The sequence below is a fragment of the Trichomonas vaginalis genome, chromosome IV (assembly GCF_026262505.1).
Source record: "Trichomonas vaginalis G3 chromosome IV, whole genome shotgun sequence".
Taxonomy (NCBI): Eukaryota; Parabasalia; order Trichomonadida; family Trichomonadidae; genus Trichomonas; species Trichomonas vaginalis.
Window position 1 is genome coordinate 1,887,767 of NC_067206.1, and position 18,780 is coordinate 1,906,546.

Below are 18,780 nucleotides of genomic sequence, written 5' to 3' on the forward strand. Positions count from 1 at the left end.
CTGTTCCTGCAGGTGAGGTAAAGTCAAAGGAACCGAAAAGTGACGAAAAACCGATAGAAGAAGAAAAACCAAAAACTGAAGATAACACCAAAACCAAAGTTTAGTTTGGAAAACTAAACCAAGTCAACCTTCATTAGCTGGTATGGGTTGGCGTCAAAGACTTATGCAGCAGGCGGTTATGTAAAGTAAAGAGAAAAAAATATTTTTTATTTTTATTTGAAATGTACGCTGAGTTTGTTGGAGAAGACCGTTGGGAAAACTTGTTTGTTAGATGAGAAATATGAAATGGCATACCATTTTAAAAACAATATATTTTTAAAAAAATATTTTTTTATTTTATTTGAAATGTACGCTGAGTTTGTTGGAGCAGACCGTTGGGAAACTTGTTTGTTAGATGAGAAATATGAAATTCACTGTTGTGAGTCATTTGAAGTCAGAAACAAAAAGACAAAAAGAGTTTTAAGCGAATGGGAGCGAAATGACGGATATGCTATTATGAAGATGAGTGGAAAAAACTATTTTAAACATGTTGTCATTGCAACTCATTTTATACTGAATCCTAACAATTTACCTTTTGTAGACCATATAAACCGTATAAGAAACGACAATAGACTTGAAAACTTACGTTGGGTCACTTGTTCTGAAAACAATAAGAACAAAAGCAAATTTGGAGATATTGTATTCGAATTTGTCGACGAACTAGAAGATGAAACAATTGAAATTACAGACTATGGCGAGCATACGTTTGAGTTTTACTACTATAGCGAAGAACAAGACTCTTTCTACTTTTATACCGGCGTAAACTATAGGAAATTACAAGTATATTTTACTAAGGCGGGCTATGCTTATGTAAACACTAGAGATACAGATGGAAAACAAGTTCAAATACTTCTTAACAAATTCAAGAAGCTATATGGCATACCATTTTAAAACAATATATTTTTACATATATTAAATGCTTCAGGTTGAAAAACAAAGAACAAAAGTAGCAGATACAAAACCGTTAGACTATATCTTTACAAATGCTGGTAGGACTATTTCAGATGAAGAAATTTCATCCCGAGTATACAGGTTTGACTATCCAATTCGTTGGCTTCAAAGTCCTTCAGATGCAAAGGCAATAGGATTTAGAAAAGTTTTGTTTTCAAAAAGAACTAACGCATTTATGTTCGCAGTATATTTTCATGGGCAGTATAAAGGTTCTGATGGTCTAATAGACAAATTTGATGAAATGAGAATCTTTACAGTTCGTTCAGACGAAAGTCTTGAGAAAACTCTAAATGACTTTCAAACTCAAATGAACAAATATTATTGGGAATTTCAAGAAAAATACGACTCTTTACTAAATGGAACATACTATCTGAAACTAGAATATGACAAGATGAACTCCACCGTTTCATTTCAAAAGATTGAAATTAACCCTCCAAGAGATACAGAGTTTTTATTTTGGGGAGTAGACAAACGTTCTTGGGCACAATTTCTTCGGTTACTAAACCAGAACGAACCATTACCACCAGATGGTCCATTTAAATTTATACTTCCACCAGCAGATTTGACAGTTTATAGAAACGTGTTTGACCCTCAAAATGTTATGTGTCATGCAAGTTTCAGTTCAAGCAACAATAGTTTTCTATGTATTGGTAAGGACTTTTATGACTTTGCTTCTAAATTCTACGAACCACCTAGTAACAGTTTCTCTGACTTTCAAGTTTGGTTCACAACAAATGGTGTGCAGCATATAATACCATTGTACTATGACTTTTATCTCGAATTGTCTTTCATATATAACTACGGAAAAGTGCTGAAAAAGTATTGAAAAATAAAGTTTAGGTGAAGTGGTTTTTAGGTGTCACCAGGTCACCAGGTCACCAGGTCACCAGGTAATTTTAACTTCTCTGAAAAAATGAGACAACATGACATTTAGACAACAACACAGGAAATAAACTTCATCGTATATGTTTTGTCAAGACTTCTTCGTATATGTTTTGTCAAGACTTCATCGTAAATGTTTTGTCATGACTTCATCGTACATGTTTTGAAGAACTGAAGGTGTCACCAGGTCCCTCGGTCCCTCGGTCCCTCGGTCATTTTAACTTCTCTGAAAAAGTGTGACAACATGACATTTTGACAACAGTCCAGGAAATAAACTTCTTCTTCGTAAATGTTTTGTCAAGACTTCATCGTAAATGTTTTGTCATGACTTCATCGTACATGTTTTGAAGAACTGAAGGTGTCACCAGGTCCCTCGGTCCCTCGGTCCCTCGGTCATTTTAACTTCTCTGAAAAAGTGTGACAACATGACATTTTGACAACAGTCCAGGAAATAAACTTCTTCTTCGTAAATGTTTTGTCAAGACTATCGTAAATGTTTTGTCATGACTTCATCGTACATGTTTTGAAGAACTGAAGGTGTCACCAGGTCCCTCGGTCCCTCGGTCCCTCGGTCATTTTAACTTCTCTGAAAAAGTGTGACAACATGACATTTTGACAACAGTCCAGGAAATAAACTTCTTCTTCGTAAATGTTTTGTCAAGACTTCATCGTAAATGTTTTGTCATGACTTCATCGTACATGTTTTGAAGAACTGAAGGTGTCACCAGGTCCTCGGTCCCTCGGTCCCTCGGTCATTTTAACTTCTCTGAAAAAGTGTGACAACATGACATTTTGACAACAGTCCAGGAAATAAACTTCTTCATCGTACATGTTTTGAAGAACTGAAGGTGTCACCAGGTCCCTCGGTCCCTCGGTCCCTCGGTCATTTTAACTTCTCTGAAAAAGTGTGACAACATGACATTTTGACAACAGTCCAGGAAATAAACTTCTTCTTCGTAAATGTTTTGTCATGACTTCATCGTACATGTTTTGTCAAGACTTCATCTTCGTATTCTTTCACCCGTTGAATTTTGTATAAAAAGCAACCGTCGAAATTCTGGCGGTTGGTATATTCTTCACAAAATGCTTGTTTTGAGGTCGAGCCACTTTTTGGCTCCACCGTATTTTTCAACCAAAACTCATGAATTTTCCCGAAATAAAAAAAGTTAGTTTTTTTAAAAAAATATTTTTTATTTTTATTGTAAGAACATGTTAGCAACAACAGCACCAAACTCGTTAGTCATGAACCCAACATCTATGTTAGTAGAAATGAAAAGCTTCATTCCTTCTTCATATACTTTCGAAACAGAAATCCAGAAGATAAAGCAAGAACTTCTCCAAGGAGATTTAGACTGTAGTGCAAAAGATGAAACAAATGAACAGTATCTTTATGAAATGCAGGATATTATTGACCATCTACCTAAACTTCCTGAAATACAACAACAAAAGCTTACTATTCCTGAATTCGATGAAATAGAAGTCAAAGCAACTGACTCAGTAGAAATAAAGAAGTTCATACGTAAGGTTAACTATGAGTTTCTTGGATTTCATTGCAACCACAAAGTCATGGACAAAGACTGCGATATGGTATATTTCATTGACATATATAAATCTGGGGAGTTTAAGACCTACGACAACTTTGTTTCGTTAGTTGCAAAATGTGTATGGCAGATAAGAGATAAAGATAGAAGAGGTAAAGTATGGAATGAACAGATAAAACCCGCAACTTTTGAGTTAAAGAAAACCATTTACGCCTTAGTTGTTTTAGCAGGTAAGGTTTCAATGTACAATGCTAAAATGAACCCACAATGTTCAAAATGTAAAGCAGCAATGAAGAAATATAACTACTCCGTCAAAGAGATAGAACGTATGAGAAACGACTATGCTGACTTAAAGAAAGAAGTAGAGAAACCAGCAGAAGATAAAATGGACATGTTGACATTTCTGAACAAAAACTATCCAACAGCTGACGATTTCCTTCTATCTGACGTCAAGAAGAAATATAAAGAAACATTCGGCATTGTTAAAACTTTTGACATACTGACAGAAGAAATAGAAGCCACAAAACTGTTTAGGATTTCACGAATTCACAATGTTTACCATGTAAAACGCTTATAAAACTTTATGGTAGAAATATATTTTTGTCTGATTTACGCTCATTGACGATGAAGTTTTGACAAAACATATACGAAGAAGTCTATTTCCTGTGTTGTTGTCAAAATGTCATGTTGTCACTATTTTCAAAAAGATGTTAGTTGACCGAGGGACCGAGGGACCGAGGGACCTGGTGACACCTAAAATATATTTTTGCTGAAAAAAATGACCAAAAATCATGATATAACTGTATTTTTTTGACGAAGAGAACTTTTGCACTTCGTAAAAAAATCCCTGAAATCGTGAAAAAATGACCAAATTTCATTATATAACTGTATTTTTTTGACGAAGAGAACTTTTGCACTTCGTAAAAAAAATCCCTGAAATCGTAAAAAAATGACCAAAAATCATGATATAACTGTATTTTTTTGACGAAGAGAACTTTTGCACTTCGTAAAAAAAATCCCTGAAATCGTGAAAAAATGACCAAATTTCATTATATAACTGTATTTTTTTGACGAAGAGAACTTTTGCACTTCGTAAAAAAAATCCCTGAAATCGTGAAAAAATGACCAAATTTCATTATATAACTGTATTTTTTTGACGAAGAGAACTTTTGCACTTCGTAAAAAAAATCCCTGAAATCATATCTTTTATACAAGATAGAAAATCTTACTCGCCTAAAACTCTATGAAAATCGTAAAATTTCTCTAGACCGACTTTTTTCGGGGTTGCCTAAAACTCATGAAAATCGTGAAAAAATGACCAAATTTCATGATATAACTGTATTTTTTTGACGAAGAGAACTTTTGCACTTCGTAAAAAAAATCCCTGAAATCGTAAAAAAATGACCAAATTTCATGAATTTCCTCATATGTTTGCGACCCGAGGAAAACCGAGGAACGAGATTCCATTCGAAAATCGTGAAAAATTGCGACCCAGACTTTTTCGAGGGTCGAGATTCCGTACGAAAATCGTAAAAATTTGCGACCCCGATTTTATTCGGGGTCACCTAAAACTCATGAAAATCGTGAAAAAATGACCAAATTTCATTATATAACTGTTATTTTTGACGAAGAGAACTTTTGCACTTCGTCAAAAAAATCCCTGAAATCATATCTTTTATACAAGATAGAAAAAATAAAGTTAGTTTTTTTTAAAAAATATTTTTTATTTTGTATGTAAGAACAGAAAATGTTAAAGGTTGAGTTTGAAACAGTTAGAAAGATAGACAATGACACCAAAGTGGTTAGAATTGGTGATTTAAACGTAAGATACTCAAAGAAATACAACAAATATTCTTTGTCAGACATTCTAACACTATCTGGAAAGAAAACATCCCACGACTGGGTTAGAACTGCTTCTACTCAGAAAATTTTGACAAGAAATCCTGAGCTGATGATATCGGTAAGATTCTATGGAACTGCAGCATATCTCATCGACAAAAGTCTTATACCAATAGTTTTGTTATGGTTAGACCCAGTTGTTGGATATAACTTCATAACACATGGTTCATTCGATACGGAACGTTGCAGTGAAGGCTTACTTTACATCGTTCAGAAACCGAAGGACTTCAATACAAAGAGATATAAGATAGGAAGAACATATAATATAACTCAAAGATATGACAGTATAGTCAATAGAGTCAAGGTTGTGTTCGTTAACGATATGAGAGCTGCTGAAACAGAACTACTTGAAAAGTTTGAGAAAATGTATGGTGCTCCCACGAAAGGTAAAGAAACGTTTGAAGTAGATGAGATAGATAAAGCTATAAAATTATTTGACGAAGTTGCTGAAAAATACATGTAAAGCGTTTATTTTTGGTCTTTTGTGAAAGTCAGAAAATAACGCTAATTTTTTATAAAATATTTTTTTTATTTTGTATGTAAGGACAGATATGTCAACATCAGAGAACACAACAACTGCTATCGTTCATGAAGATATAAATGAAGAATACGAGTGGGTTCAGTTTAACAAACAGTTACGTCTCATTCGTTCGGTCAAAGACGATATGTACCAAATGCAAAGTATTTTGACAGCATGTTTTGCACCAGATACCAAACATACAGACGATTGGTTCAGAAACCAAAGCACACAAGAACTTTTGAGTGAAATTTCTCTAGACCGAGAATTCTCGGCCTTGCATAAAACACATGAAAATCGTAAAAATTTGCCAATAAATTTAAGAGGTTGGTATGTTCATAGACTTTTAGTAAATGCTGTTGCAATATGGGCTTCGCCTCGTTATGCTTGGTATATTTACAGACTTCTTGACGAAATTCATAGACAAGAACGTGAAGAGATGGAAAAGAAACTTCATGCAAAAGATGAAGTCATTGAAGCAAAAGATGAAGTCATTGAAGCAAAAGACAAAAGCCTTCAGAAAAGAATACCACGTTCGGTACCAAAAGGAAAGGAAAAGAACTATAAGTATATGATTTATACTGAAGAGATGGAAAATGAAGAAGACAGAGATATGGTTATGTTGCATTTAGTCAGAAGAAACAACAAAAGCTTTTACGACCTTGCTAAGATTTACAAATCTGACAGAAATTGGTTCTATCGCGAAAACTTACCGATTTCAATGACACCAAATGAAGATGTGAAACAAATAGTTCAAGATACTTTACCTCAAACACACTATGATATTAAAGGTTGTACAATACTTACCTTCAAAGAAGATTTGCCGCTACTGAAAGAAAAAATAACAGAGTATTTTGACAACTTCAAACAAGTAGGGTAAATGAACCATTTATTTTTACGCTTGACTTCAGATGGCTCAGGTAGCTCTATAAGGTAAATTGTCTTGTCAAATCCTTCTGGCATTCCGAGTCCTTCCTTCCGACATTCCGAGTCCTTCCATCCGACAGGAAAAGTCCTTCCTTCCGACAGGAAAAGTTTTTCTTTCCGACAGGAAAAGTTTTTCTTTCCGACAGGAAAAGTTTTTCTTTCCGACAGGAAAAGTTTTTCTTTCCGACAGGAAAAAAATTTTCTGTTGTTCGTCCGTAAACCATTCAAATTTTCGAAAATTGAGAACTTTTTGGTCGAACTTCAGAAAAAGTTTTTCCTTCCGACAGGAAAAGTTTTTCTTTCCGACAGGAAAAGTTTTTCTTTCCGACAGGAAAAGTCCTTCCTTCCAACAGGAAAAGTTTTTCCTTCTGGCATTCCGAGTTCTTCCTTCCGACAGGACACAAACGAATGTCCGACGTACCACCAACCGAGTCCATTCCAAAGCCAGAAGAACCGAAAGCTGCAGAACCACAACAGACTAAGACTAAACACTTACATTTTTACGCTTGACTTTTTACAATTTGAACTTTGTTTGCGTAGATATGAATTCTGAAAGAAGTATGAGGGTCTTGTATGACTTTGTACTTCTCCATAGTTCATGTCTGTCAAACTTACCTGCCATGGACTCTTTCATAAGTTCCATGAAATCGTCTTCGGACAATCCGGGGAAAAGTACAATGTCAGTAAGTATTCTCTTTACATCCTTACTTAAACTCTTTGCTGTCTGTACACAAATGACAACTGAGATGTTAAAGTGTCTGAGCTTCTTAAGAATTCGACACATGTCTTGTTCTCTGTTCTTTAACAAAGGATGAGAAGCAAAGTCATCTAAGATAAGAAGACATCTATGAGGGTACGTTTTCCAATCGTAAGATTGCAATTTCTCGAAATGTATTCTATCTCTTTCTGTTTGTTTCTGAAGTGTTTCTTCTCTAATATTCTCTGCATTTCCTCATTTGGGTCTTTAAACTTAGAATTTATATACTCATTTATAGCATTGTACTTCAAAACCCTTCTTTGGTACTTCTTTATCCAATCTAACAACTCAGAGTCTTTTATACATACTAACTTAGACTTCTTTATAATATCTTTGAACGAATTGACGGTTTGGTCAAATTGACCAGAAGTACTACAAATAACAACTAACTCATAGAATGGGTTCTTCTCATCTAGTTCTTGTTGTTGTGCAGCCATTTTAAGATAAGTGAAAGTCTTACCCGACCCAGGTGGTGCAATTAGACCTGTTATACCATTCTGAGCAAATAAGAACTTGTCATGTATGGGTTTTATCTGAGCATTTTCCAACTTCCTCTTGTTCTTATTTAAAACATTCTCAAATTTTTTGTCAATGTCAGCAAACTTTTTTTCTAACATATTTTTAGAAAAATTAAAATTTTTATCTTTTAGAAAATGTCTAGCGATTTCGCCATCTATATTCGAGACAAGCTTTTCGACAGCAAAACATCTGTCGACCATAAAATCTTACATAGTGTAAACAAGAAAGGTGAATTTGTTCTAAAGTTCTGTTTCTGGGAATATGACAAGAACCATAAAACATTAAGCAGAGAAGTCTTAAAATTTGTCAATGACAGACTTGTTGACAGAGATGACACCGATTGGAAAGATGAAGTCCAACAAAAGTTCTTAGAATGCAAAGAAGACACATGCGCTGTTCTTGAAGATGAAATAGAAAACAGAATAGATGAGCTATTAAAGGACAAAGAACTTTTACATAAATATAGTTGCGCCAAATTTGACATAACTCCACCAGAAAAGAAGAAGAAAGAAAAGAAAGAAAAGAAAGTAGAAGAAGAGAAGAAAGAACCTGAACCAGTTCCAGAGAAAAAGAAATTTGACATGTAAAAATAAAATTTTATTTTTAGAACATTTCTGGGTCAATGTCAATGTTCTCTTCCTCTTTAGGAGCAAACACTGGCTTAGACTCTAAAATCTTTTTACCCAATTTACCTTGAACTTCAACTATCTTAGACTCATAATATTCATAGTCGTCTGCTTTCTTTGGTTCATAAGGTATAACAAGTTTGTATGCTTTGCCTTCTTTAAGGTTTGAGAACCTTCTGTCAAAACTTTCTTTGACTGTTAACAAACCTTCTATGTCTAAGTCTTCAAATTTCGCACCATTTTTAGTCACAATAGCAAACTTAACTGGTTCGATGTTCCAAACTTTGCTGAATGAAGACTGTTCAAAATGGTAGAAGTAAACATTCAAATATGTGAATGGGTCTAGTTCTTCTTTAAGTCCTGACATGTACTTGTTTACTGAGATGAATTTTGTCATCTTTTCTATCGGATAAAAAAATATTTTTTCGAAAAAATAAACTTAGAAAAATTATTTCTTTATATATTTGCCATTCCGAACTTCGAAAAGATGTTTTATACCAGCATAGAATTTTTCTCTAGAGCTTGGTCTTATATCGTTTTCATGACAATATTTTCTATATTCTTCATATAAAGCCTTTTTTTCATACATTTCATAAGGACAATCTAACCAGAATAGCGCATATCCATTTTCGTTATCTAGGTCTCTATATGTTTCTTCTGTTTGTAGAATTTCGCTTTCTCTATTTAGTTCTATGTCTATATATTGTGGCTTAAAAAGATGTGGGCAAGAAGGGTCTGGCGCTATGTAAAAAGTTAATTTTTCTGTCATCTTTTTCTATCGGATAAAAAAATATTTTTTTTTAAAATTTACTCAGAAAAATTTTTCTTTGTATATACACCATTCTGTACGTCTAAAAGACTTTTGACATTTGCCAAGAATGTTCGTTCTGGCTGATTTAGTTCCATTTAGTCTTGTGAAAGTTTCGTTAGGATCTTTTTCGTTTCCTTCAAACTCTGGTGAATGGTATTTTGGCATCAAACCTTCTAACTCGAATAAGAACTCTCTTTCTAATGTATCAATAACAAGCAAACCTTTCAGTACTTTTCCATACATCTTTGGCTCAAAAATAATGTCGCAAGGAACTTCGGTTTCATCTTCAGTAGAAGCTTCAATGTAACCACGGCCTGGAGAAACCGTAAACTCTGCTGCGGAACCTCCTGCAAAGTAAGCTCTGAAGGGAGTCCTGATTGGGAAGCTTGGTACTTTAACTCTTTGCTTAACGCATTGGTTCAAAACGCATTTAAGAATTATTGACTGTATTGGTTTTCCTGGTAAAACCGAAATTTGAATAACAAAATGCCATTTTTGCCCTAATTGATTAACAACTGTAACATCAACTGAGGTCTCAATTGGCCTTCTTGGATGCATCTTTGCTTTCAAGTGTAAATGAATGTTTTCATTTGATGTCGTAACTTTTTCTGGTTTGATTTCAAATATGCTTCTCAAGAATTCATATCCTTCTGCAAATTGAGGAGTTATTATGTAATCATTTGGTTGATAGCTTTCTTTCTCTCCTACTAATGGAAGATCTATGTCAATAGCTATCTCCGAGTAGGCATGGCCTTTCATTACAGGGTTAATGTTTCCTTCCGCCGTTGATGCATTTCCTATAATTGGAATCGACCACCGGACCGACTCTGTGTCTATTACAATAGATCCAACAAATTGCCCGGCTGTTTTTGGTGCAAAAGAGAATGGTATTTGTAATTCTTCATTATATAATCTAAAGAAATGCTGTCTCTTCTTTGTAAGTAGTTTGAATTCGCTAGATGATGTCAATGACCACTGTGTTTTAACTGGCCTGTTGAATGGATTCTTGAAAATAGCTATCGCACTCGTTGGTGACATAACTAGTCCTTCCACAATGACAGGAGATAAAGGCTGAGGTGGTTTACCAATTCCAGATACTGTATAGAACCATTCTCCAATGTCATTGGATTTAACATAGATATTACCACTTTCCTTGACTCCAACGCAGCTTGGTATATATCTGATCTCAATTTGTTTCTTCTCGAAAGGATTTAAACTGAACATCTTCTTTCCTAAAATAACAAATGAGTTGTTTTCATCATCTCTAATGACGAAATTTGCTTTTTTGTTCAGTGGGTTCTCTATTGTGATAAAGTACGATGCATATTGACCAACAGGAGCTGTAAGAGGAGCAATGACACTTGTTTCTGGTTGAGATACATGTAACTCCAAATTATAAATGAATTCTCCTTGGCTTTCGTTCGAAAATGATATTGATGAAGTCTTATCGAACTGTGTCAAAGGAGAGAATATCAATTTGTATTCAGTTGTGGTCTTCCCTGCAACTTTAAATTTCTTCAAGCCAAAGAAATCAGTATCATCAAAGTCAACATCAAATTCCATTTCAGTATCGTTGTCATTTGTGATTGGGATGGAAACTGTCGCTGATTGTCTTGCAACTGTCGATACCTCAATTGTCTGTTCTGGAGGGGGTCTGTCAACATCTACTTCAATGATGTACCATTGGTAATATCCATTTGATGGGTCAGTGAAAGTGATTGTTCCTGCGCAAATTCCAGATTGAACAGAATATATTTTGAAGGGCATTTCTTGAATTTCTCCTTGTTTCTTAAACTCAAATGTCTTTGGAACATCTACAATTGGCAGATCTGTTGAAACATTTACTGTTCCTTTTGTAAAGCATTCCACTTTGAGTTTGTGAGGACATGTTTTCCTTGCCACTGCTGCAAATTTGATTTTTTCGTTTGCGGGTGGTTCTTGCACATGAGCAATCAGCTTGTATACAGTAACTGCTTCTTTTGTCATATTTGTAACAGTCAAATCAACTTTGAAATCGCCGATTTGTTTGCAGGAGAAGATAACAGGCAGCTGGAAAACTCCTTCGGCAGGTACAGAAAATCTATTTGGAACTGTAAACATTGAATTTGAAAGTCCAGAAACTGACGCTTTGAACTCCCAGATTCTTTTAGATGTGTTTTCAAATGGAATTTCTTGTTGCAGTTGTTGTCCAGCGACCATATTAAACTCGATAGAGAAAGACTGAGTATTTGCCAACCCAATTCCTTTTACAGTGTATACTCTGACATCGTAGTTGGACATCATTACCACCTTGCAAGGATATTCTCCAGGCTTAGTTGGAGTGAATGAGATGGAAATTCCTTTGTCTTTGACTTTGTCATTCATAGAAATGTATTGTTCAGGTACAGAGAAGAAAGTTGAGGATGATTGTATTGTGAATGTCTGTGTCTGGAATGATTGCGTGAATACATGAGTAACTTCTCGTTGTTTGATTGTTACTAATTCTCTGAGCTTACGTTCGGAAATGTAATTTGCCAAATTATTAACTCTTTCGCTTGAATACGCTAATGCCCACATCAAGTTGTTGTTGCACGAATCTATATTAACATTTGTAGAAACTTTGTGCTTGCATTCCACTTTGAGTTGGCCTGTTAAATCTGCTGATGGAACAGGAAGAAGAGGATTTCCAACGATTTCATAAACAAATTCACCAATATTCTGGTTATGGAAAATGAGGAAGCAGCGAAGTTTCTTCATCGAAATCGGGATATATTCCACCGATACCTTTGCATTCGAATTTTCTTTGACAAAAGATATTTCTCTTTGACTAAAAATAAATGATTTGTGTTTGTTTATGTAGTTCTCAAATGGATGCTTTGATTCAATGATATCGCCTTCGATTGACAAGTCATTCAAAAACATTTGTAATTGTTTCGAGCACTGCTCGCTCGATGTCGTATATTCAAATGTTTTAGAATAAAGCTTGTAATTTCCCGTCTTCTTTATAACATTTGGTATTTCCAAATCAACTTTTTTCTGTTTATACATCTCAGTTTCAATTGTTATTGTATTTTTAGGCAAAGTAATCTGAGTATTCGAAACTAAATCAACAACAATTGTACTAGCAAATGTAGGAACAATTCCATTTGTCATTGTCTTTGATAAGCCTAGCTTAGACTTTGTTGTTTGCGAAGAGATTGTCTGGGATTTTGGAGAGATTATTGGTGTTGAAGACTGACTGTCGCTTCTAAAAATTGCTTTTGGTCGTTCTGGTGTTAATGTCAATCTCGCAGTTTCAGGTTCATGAGTTCTTGAGAAATATTCAATGCTGAACTCGGCACTCTCGTGTGCTTGTAATGTAATTGTATTCTGAACTAAAGAGAAGTTCTTGGAACCTTCTAACTTGGCAGTGTATAAAATATCTCTGTTGGATGTGTTTGAAATTGTTACATTTTGTATCAAACTTGTGTTCAACGGAGTTTTGAATTCAACATTTGATCCTGGAATGAAATATGGTAAAGACATATAAAGTTGTATTGAAATTAAAGCTAGTGTTGGGCAATCGCCCTTTACAAAGTCAATTGAAGTTAAAGCAACATTTGACTTCAATTCATTTAATATTGAAACAAGACTTCCTGGATCTTTTTGACTAGACTCGAATAATGGTTTTGATACATGGGAATCTACAACATTACCGATAATGCTCACATCTTGTAATTCATGAAAATCAATAATTGCTCTTGCGCTAACACTCTTGGAATAATAAACTGAGAGCCACTTTAGAACTAGTCCTTCTTGATTGGAGTATACATTTGAAATTGCCCCTTGTCTGAATATTCTGTTGATTTCATTGAACTGATATTCGCTAACTTTACTTTTTAATGCTCTTAAAGAATCTAGGAATCCAGGGGTAGCATTGAATTTGGCAGTATCAATTTTTGATACATAAAACAATTTTATTACTTGCCATATAACTAAAGTCCAACTTTCATTTGACAAATTTGTGTAGTTTTCATCCAAGGCTTTCAAATCCTTTAACATTGAGTTCACAAATGACTGGGAAGCAGAAAAATTATTGACAATTTCATTTGGCAATGTATTTGTCTCCTGTGCGCCAATAAAATCTAAACCAAAAAGTTTCCTTGTAATTCTAGACCCGTTGAAAAGAAGGAAATCTTCTTTAGGAAGAAGAAACTCTGGTTTAACACTCGAAAGCATTGCGCCTTGACTGATCAGGTTCTGTAAAATATTTGATAAGTCTTTCAATTTAGAGTTATAATCTTTCTTATGGTATTCTCCTAAAGTAAGTTTTTTCCCGCCAAAGTTTTGAATAATATCACATAAAATATTTGGATCATTTGCAATGTCTTGAGGGAAATCACCAATTGGACTTGAAATTGCTGATTTATTTATGAACCTTCTAAGGAAATCAAGCATCTCTGGAGTTATACAACTCTTGATTTTGTAGTATTCATCACATGAATTTGAAGATAAGTACTTTGATAAATAATCAGGAGTTTCAATGTTTGTATTAATGAAAGGAGTTCTTCCTCCTTGCATCGAAATTTGGTATTTGTTCAATGAAATAATTGGATACAGAGTGAAAACACTGTGATCTGTTGTAGCAGAAACATTAAATGAATATGAATGGCCTTTGTCATCAATCAACGCAACGACTGTTGAAAAAGATAGTGGTTTGGTGTGGCAAAATGATATCTTAAGAGGAATAGATGCAACTGTATATTGTAAGGTGTTTGTTTGAGGAAATTCGACTTTTAATGGGATATTCTTTGTATTAACTGGCAATTCCGCTTTAAGAGATGCCTGAATGAAACAGAAATTGATGACGTCAATTGTTACAGAAGATGTCATGTTGCATGGAACAATAGGAAGACAGACATAGTTTGTGGATGTTTTAAATAAACGACTAGATCCAACTCCGCTAATCTGAAGGCTAGTTATCAAGACTTCTTCTTTGATAATTTCAACTTCATTCTGGTCTGAATTCTCAGTTTTAATAATTTTTTCTGTTTCAATAGTTGCATAAAGAGGAATTTCGCAACAAACCGGAATAATATTTGTTGGTCGGAACTTAAAGAAAACAGAGGTGGTCCCTAAATAGTCAACAGTACCTTCATCATTGTCAATGGTTATAACTTTTGGTAGTTTTTGTGAATCGAATCTAAACTTAACAGGTTTTTTAGATTCATTTCTTATAACAACTTCTTGATGACTTGGCCTACAGTTTGGATTACTTGAATCAAACAGAGGTGATATACCAAAGTCAACGCATGTTGTGTTAGGAAGAATTGGCGCATGTATTGCTTGAGCAGATACTATTGGATGTTCCTTAAGATTGATGTCTTTATTTGCCATGGAAATAGGGAGTTCGAATGTGAAATCTTGAACATCTATTGGCTGAAAAACGAGCATGAAATCAACATTTGAATCAGGTATTACGGTAATCTTGTAGGACTTAGAATTTTCTTTACCTGTCATTATGATTGCGTTACTCTTTCCATCTTGGCCGCATTGACCTAATTCTGCGGCGTATTCGATATTGAAGCCATCATAACCTGTCAAATCTAAATTGAGAGCGGCGGAAATTCTACCTTTGTTTACAATAGAGATTTTCTTTTTTTCGATTGCACCAATGAACAGTCTTCCATACTCCAAAGGTTCGTTCTTGATCGAAACAAAAGGAATTTGTCCACTTCCTTGTATATTAATTTTTACTGGAGAAGTTCCAGCAATGTCAATTGTCACAGGATGGGTGAAATCACCAGCAGTTGAGCATGAATAAGACACATTCAATTGCTTGATTTCATTTGAAACTATTCTTCCATAGCGAGGATTTATTGATAATCCAATCAAATCCGGATAATTTAGTTTAAACAAAGCATCATCAACTCCTGTATTCTTTAGTTTAATGACAGCATTCTGTTGGACACCAAGAGGTATCAATCCCAAATCTACTGTTTTCTTTGGAATAACAATCTTTGATTTACCAGTGTCACCAATCAAATTCAGAGTTCTCTGCAAACCTCCAACAACAAACAAAGTAGCCGTGCATTCAGAGTGTTGAACTTGTTCTGGAGTGTAAAATAGGACAATATCTTCTTTGGCTTGAGGTTGTATTGATCCTTGTTCGTGTTGAATACTGAATGGCTTTGTAATATTTCGCCAAGTGTAATGTGCAACAGCATTAGAGTTATTAAATAATGTCACTGTTTCAGAGCATTCGAACTTAGTTTGACCATATCCAAATCCAAAATTGATTTCCTTTTTGGATAGGCGCATTTCAATAGGAATTGACTGCGCCGCAATATTGATCTGATACTTGTGGAAGTTGTTAACAACATAAGAGATTGTTTTATTGAAGGTTTGCTCTTTAGTTGTGGAGAAAACGATCATAAAAGTGGCTGTTTGTAAAGGAGGAATAACTTGTGTTAAAGGGTTTGAATCCTTGAGTTCTTCATCACCTATCTTGAATTCAACAAAGATGTTTTGTTGGAGATTGTTTGTAATTGTAATCTCCTTAGATTGAGTCGAATAGACAGAGACAACTCCAAAGTTTATTGCATTAAGAGAACAAAGTACTGAAAGTTGCTGAGCAGGAGAAAGTTTACGAGAGCATTCATTAATTTCTGGAGGTGTTGTTGGCTTCAGTCGAAGGCGACCTGTTTGTATTTCTGTCAAATAATTCGAAGTGTTCTGTGTTGTGTTTTGTGAAACTTTTTCAGTTTTTTTTTCTGACATAAAACCTGGATCTGGTTCGTCTAATCCTTCACCGTACGTAATGCCAAAGTTTGGATCTTGTCTACCACCTTTCTTTAGTTCTGCATCTACAATTTCTTTGACATCATCTTCGTTAAAATTAGATTTTGTCATGGATAAATATTCTTTTGCTTGCGTTGATAATTCTTGATATAATTTAGTTTTCATTGTATGTTCTGATCTCTTTTCAGCTGAATCTGTGATATATTTATCAAATTGCTCTCTTTTCTTCAATTTTTCGTTCAATTCTATCTCATCCAAGCCAAATGCAGAAACAGGATGCTCCCTTGCATACTGAGCATCTGGAACTATTGACCAAACATCTGGTCTTATGAACTTTTTCTGTTCTAGATCCTTTTTTACTGCAATTCCAGAAAAATGTAGCATTTTTTGCGATAAGCCATTATTAATTAGAATAGGAATGTTATGTACAAACTCGCCCATATTACGTGGATAGAAATTGATGTTCATTGTCTTGGATTTCTGTGGAGGAATTACTAAATTTTCTGGAACAAATCGAAACTGGGCAACATTTTTGAGAGTTACATCAATTGGTAAGAATGAAGAATCATTTGTGATTGTCAATTTCTTTGTAACTGTTGTGTTTACGATCTGTCTACCGAAATTAAAATCAACTGGATCAAAAGTTGCAAATATTCCAACTGATGCACCCATTAATGAAATTTCGCTTACTTGTCTGGTCTCAAGCACATCAATTTTAAGTGAATGAGTAAAAACACTTTCGATATCATTTTCGAAATTCTGTAAAGGAGGACTAAATAATAAATTGATTTGTGTTTCAGCATTTGGTTGCAACACTCCTTCAAGTGGAATTGCTTGAAATATTTTAGTCGGATCGTGATCTGAAACTGATGCTGATTCCGTAATATGAGAGATTGCAAAAGATCTAACTGCTTTATCTGGATTTTTGATAGTAACTCCTAATACCTTCTTTTGGCCACTGTATATCTTGCCAAAATTTAAATCATCTATACATTTATTTTCATACCAAAATTGTAAAGGTGTACCTATTATATTTGCCTTAACAGTGATGTTTGGTATTGGCTCAATAACCCCTTCAACTTCTACCTTTAAAATTGCATTAACTTGTCCTGCTTCTTTCGAAGATACTGTAAATAATACATCATCTTTTCTTCCAGGATGCAATACACGTTCAGGATTGACTATTGTAAGATTTTTGTTGTTGGATGTGACTTTCATTTTGGTCTCTACACTACTATAATTTGTGATTGAAAATTTTTCGCTAATTTTGTTATTGATAGGGATATTACCCATGTCAATATCAGTGGAGGAAAGTGTAACTGCTGGGCATTTTGGATATGCAGTAATTGGTAAAATGATTTCGCCATTTGTAAATTTAACAATCAAAGTTCCTTTAACAACTTCATTTGATTTGGGAACATAAGTAATTGTTGTCTTGGCTTCGAGACTGTGGGGTGTGATTCCTCCTTTGTTCAAAGGTATTTTGAACGGAGAATTAGGAGGAACTGCAAATTTGATAACTTGAGGTCTTCCTGATGTATTAAGCGCCCAGACATCTAATGTATCTGCCTCGCCAACAACGCATTCTCGAAATACTAATGCTTCTGGCGAGATTTTCAGCGCTTTCATCTTTTCAATCTAACGTACAGTAACTGGATTTATACTTCCTAATTAGAGAACGAGTATATAAACATATTGCTAAATAAAATTTGCATATAAATATTTCCATAATTTTATAAAATTTATTTTGAATTCAATCAATAAATGTTTCAGCCAATAAATATCTTAAAAGTGCTTACTATATAATACATATTATTGGTTTTACTATATAAGAAGTCAAAAATATTTAAATTTAATAAAAAAAATTCGATTGTGGAATATTTCAATAAATCTCAATGAAATTTCTTTATCACTCATTATTTTAAGGCTATATAAAGTGTATCTTCATATTAAAATCAAGAGATAAATGAAACTAAAATAAGCTAGAACTAGAAACAATTTAGATATAGATTAGCATTGAATTATGATACTCCCGATTGTAGCCAGTTTTGAGATGGAATATGAAGAGAAAATAAAAGAGAATGTAAATACAATTTCTTTAAATAAGATTATTGTTAAGAACAATTAAGAAATAGTTATAAAGAATTGTACACATGCAATTATGAATTAGATAAAGACTCTTTGTGATATAGATTTCAAAGGTTTTCAAAAAACTAAAAAGATAGATGTATGAGTCGAAACCTAGACAGGAATTTGAAACTGTGTTCGTTTGATCTATTATAGTCAATTACTCTCCTCGAATAATAATAAATTGACACTAAATAAGTTAGTTTGTTCCAAGAATCAGAAATTGATTACTTGAACTATGCATTTGGTAATGATTCTGAAGAATGTGGCTAAATCTAAACTATCAAAATCCAAAAAAAAAGTTTGGAATATGATAAACTATAAAAAAAAATAACCAAATAACAAACTAAAGAACTATTTAAGTATTTTATCTATAATAAAATAGAAAGGTATTAAATTTATCTTATTTTCTCCCATCGTTATTT

General features: G+C 33.9%; 6 protein-coding genes and 3 pseudogenes across 9 annotated transcripts, besides 1 other annotated feature; 7 read left to right on the forward strand and 2 right to left on the reverse strand.

The window, feature by feature from the left end:
* Positions 1 to 9,427: part of a mobile genetic element that runs on past the window's edge.
* On the forward strand, positions 346 to 930 carry TVAGG3_0011670 (His-Me finger endonucleases family; the record flags this gene model as incomplete). The annotated part of the gene is made up of 1 exon (XM_051219921.1): positions 346 to 930. The coding sequence occupies one exon, from the start codon at positions 346 to 348 to the stop codon at positions 928 to 930; it is 585 nt and encodes a 194-aa protein (XP_051104907.1).
* On the forward strand, positions 1,281 to 1,816 carry TVAGG3_0011680 (annotated as a pseudogene). Its single transcript has one exon. A coding segment is annotated over exon 1 (536 nt).
* TVAGG3_0011690 lies at positions 3,082 to 3,590 on the forward strand (annotated as a pseudogene). Its single transcript has one exon. A coding segment is annotated over exon 1 (509 nt).
* On the forward strand, positions 3,703 to 3,990 carry TVAGG3_0011700 (organellar and viral DNA polymerase type B; the record flags this gene model as incomplete). Its single annotated transcript, XM_051219922.1, has 1 exon — positions 3,703 to 3,990. One exon carries the CDS (start codon positions 3,703 to 3,705, stop codon positions 3,988 to 3,990), a length of 288 nt encoding a protein of 95 aa, XP_051104908.1.
* TVAGG3_0011710 (organellar and viral DNA polymerase type B) lies at positions 5,161 to 5,775 on the forward strand (the record flags this gene model as incomplete). The annotated part of the gene is made up of 1 exon (XM_051219923.1): positions 5,161 to 5,775. The coding sequence occupies one exon, from the start codon at positions 5,161 to 5,163 to the stop codon at positions 5,773 to 5,775; it is 615 nt and encodes a 204-aa protein (XP_051104909.1).
* On the forward strand, positions 5,864 to 6,709 carry TVAGG3_0011720 (KilA, N-terminal/APSES-type HTH, DNA-binding family; the record flags this gene model as incomplete). The annotated part of the gene is made up of 1 exon (XM_051219924.1): positions 5,864 to 6,709. The coding sequence occupies one exon, from the start codon at positions 5,864 to 5,866 to the stop codon at positions 6,707 to 6,709; it is 846 nt and encodes a 281-aa protein (XP_051104910.1).
* On the reverse strand, positions 7,257 to 8,130 carry TVAGG3_0011730 (annotated as a pseudogene). The gene has a single exon. A coding segment is annotated over exon 1 (874 nt).
* Positions 8,167 to 8,619, forward strand: TVAGG3_0011740 (uncharacterized protein; the record flags this gene model as incomplete). The annotated part of the gene is made up of 1 exon (XM_051219925.1): positions 8,167 to 8,619. One exon carries the CDS (start codon positions 8,167 to 8,169, stop codon positions 8,617 to 8,619), a length of 453 nt encoding a protein of 150 aa, XP_051104911.1.
* Positions 9,428 to 9,469: 42 nt separating the features above from the next.
* On the reverse strand, positions 9,470 to 17,857 carry TVAGG3_0011750 (cilia- and flagella-associated protein 47 family; the record flags this gene model as incomplete). Its single annotated transcript, XM_001326373.1, has 1 exon — positions 9,470 to 17,857. One exon carries the CDS (start codon positions 17,855 to 17,857, stop codon positions 9,470 to 9,472), a length of 8,388 nt encoding a protein of 2,795 aa, XP_001326408.1.
* Positions 17,858 to 18,780: the final 923 nt, after the last annotated feature.